Source organism: Cucurbita pepo, chromosome LG04 (genome assembly GCF_002806865.2).
Source record: "Cucurbita pepo subsp. pepo cultivar mu-cu-16 chromosome LG04, ASM280686v2, whole genome shotgun sequence".
NCBI lineage: Eukaryota > Viridiplantae > Streptophyta > Magnoliopsida > Cucurbitales > Cucurbitaceae > Cucurbita > Cucurbita pepo.
The window spans coordinates 900611-902883 of NC_036641.1; the positions used below are offsets into that span (position 1 = coordinate 900611).

General features: G+C 32.4%; 1 protein-coding gene across 5 annotated transcripts in view; it reads right to left on the reverse strand.

The window, feature by feature from the left end:
* Positions 1-355: 355 nt before the first annotated feature.
* Positions 356-2273, reverse strand: part of LOC111792969 (kinesin-like protein KIN-7E) — a 10120-nt gene continuing 8202 nt past the window's right edge. For all 5 annotated transcript variants that reach the window (XM_023674607.1, XM_023674604.1, XM_023674606.1 and 2 more), the window contains 2 exons: positions 1107-1461; positions 356-723 (listed from right to left, as the gene is read on the reverse strand). In XM_023674607.1, coding sequence (XP_023530375.1) covers positions 1137-1461 — 325 coding nt within the window. In that variant the 3' untranslated portion in view covers positions 356-723; positions 1107-1136. The remainder of the gene's footprint in view (positions 724-1106; positions 1462-2273) is intronic.

Consider the following 2273-nt stretch of genomic DNA (forward strand, 5'->3'; position numbering starts at 1 on the left):
TTAACCATACTTTATATTGTTTTGAGAATTAAAATAAAATAAATTTCATTTTGGAAACGATTTCTCAATTTCTTATTTCATAATGTTTTTCCTTAATAGTTCATCATCTTCATGAGAAGCTTTTACCTTATTATTTGGAAAATAAACTCCTAAGTAGGGTGTGTTTCTTTACCACCCACTCAAATATCCCAACCCTAAACAAAGACTACATAAACTAAATTCCATTTTAATTATCTAGTCTAAGATTTAACTTAAATTACTTATAATATAAGTGAAAAACATTAAACATAAACATATTAAAAAACATTAAACATAAACATATTAAACATAAACATAATATAAGTGAAACATAAAATTAAGAGAGTAAAAACATCACATTAAACATAAATATTATGTAGGTAAAAATTACAGATTGACAAAGACTGACACGAGTATGGACAATGACTATAGCTATAGTAATGATGACTATAGCAATAGAAACTATGGGTATGTTTCGATAGTAAACATCGCTACAACAATAGCGGTTATAGTCAACCAAATGACTATTGTACTTGTGATTATAGTAGAGGTTATATAATACATCGATTTATACACTAGGTCCACTACGCCTCTTAAAAATGATCTTGATTCAGACTCATAGTCAATGGATTATCTTCATTCTTTAGAGCATCCTGGTTTATGAAACATAGTAAGAAGTATCCTCCTCCTATTGATATGATGTTCCTGCGTGACATATTCAAGTTACGTCAAGTTTTGAACATACCATGAACGGAGAGCAATACTATCATATCATATGCAGCATATGATTGCATGTCAATAGTAATCCAATTTGAAGAGCAAAAAGGAAAAGAAAAAAAAATGAAAACAAAGAGTCATCTCATCTTGAAAATAAGGTATTTGGGAATTAATAAATTTCACAAAATACACATAAAAATGTAACAAACAATCAAATCAAATCAATCAGCCTAATCCAACTTCCTAGATCAAGCAAGTTTTCAGAAGATTTTATATAGCCCTATTACAGTTACTGATGTTTTAATTTCATAGCTATATTAATTACTGGTAACCAAAAAAAAACCAAAAAAAAGCAGTACTGAAAATGTCACCTGTAAGGGTTATGTATGTAGCAGCTGAGCTCACAGAAGAGAAGTCCTGGTGTTTTTCCAGCTAAATGATCTACTTTTCTGTGGGGGTGTTGTAATGAAGCTGAGACCAAAGTTCCCCTTCAGAGACTGTCCTTGCTCAGCAAACTTGACAAGCTTGGCAACAATGGCAGCACTCTCTTGTACGTGATTCATGTTCTTCGGGTCGCTCCATAAGCGGTTGATCAGCTGCAGCCTTCGGCGTTTTGACTTCAACGAAATTCCCCACGTCTGGAACAGTCTCGTTCTCTCTTCTTCTGACAATCGTTTCTGCATTAGCTTACTCAATGTTTTTCTCTCGCGACGAAGATTCCTCACGCTGTTGTCCCAACCAAAAAGACAATAATGAGAAAGCATTAGACAGGTGACACGAGAAAGAAAGTCGCTTCGGTTAATGTATTTATCTCTCTCTTCTTTCTTTTTAAAAAGAATAAGAGATATGAACTTCTCTTCAATAAAAGGAAAGGAAATAACAAAATGTTCAAAGGAAACAAACACTATAGAAAGGAGCGTGAAAAAACAAAAGACAAAAGTTTGAAATGATTTGTGAACCTTTCCTGAACCAAGGATTGGAAGAATCATCTGTACTTCTACCCATTCAAACAATTGATGGAAGTTAATGATATTTTAACATGTTACTCCCGTCGTTTCTCTGCACATTTTTAAGTTCGTGATTGTTCAAGACTTCAAGCCAACTTGTGCACACTTATTCTTATGAACCTATATTAAAAGTTCGATAAGTAACTACTATGGCTTGAACTCATTCTCGTCCCTTTTCTGCAACTTATGAGTAGTGACAACAGTACTCTGACCTAAAATTTGATCCCCGAACTCTCTTTTGTTTTTTATAATGAATGATAACAAACTCTTAACCCCTTTTGTTAAGATTTCTCTAAAATTTTCAAAGAAGGTGAAACCTCTTTTGGTAGCTTTTGGAATGGTCTCACTTTTGTAGCTCTCACGATGTAAATTATTTGTCTTATTTTGTAATTATATACTTCTCAATAATTGTACTGGTTGAAAAGGTTGGTTTTTATAATTAGCTTACTAACCTAACTTATCAAGGCATATGTCTTTGACTAAGAGTTAGAAGTTTGAATCCCCGGAAAAAAAAAAAAAAAAAAAAAAAAT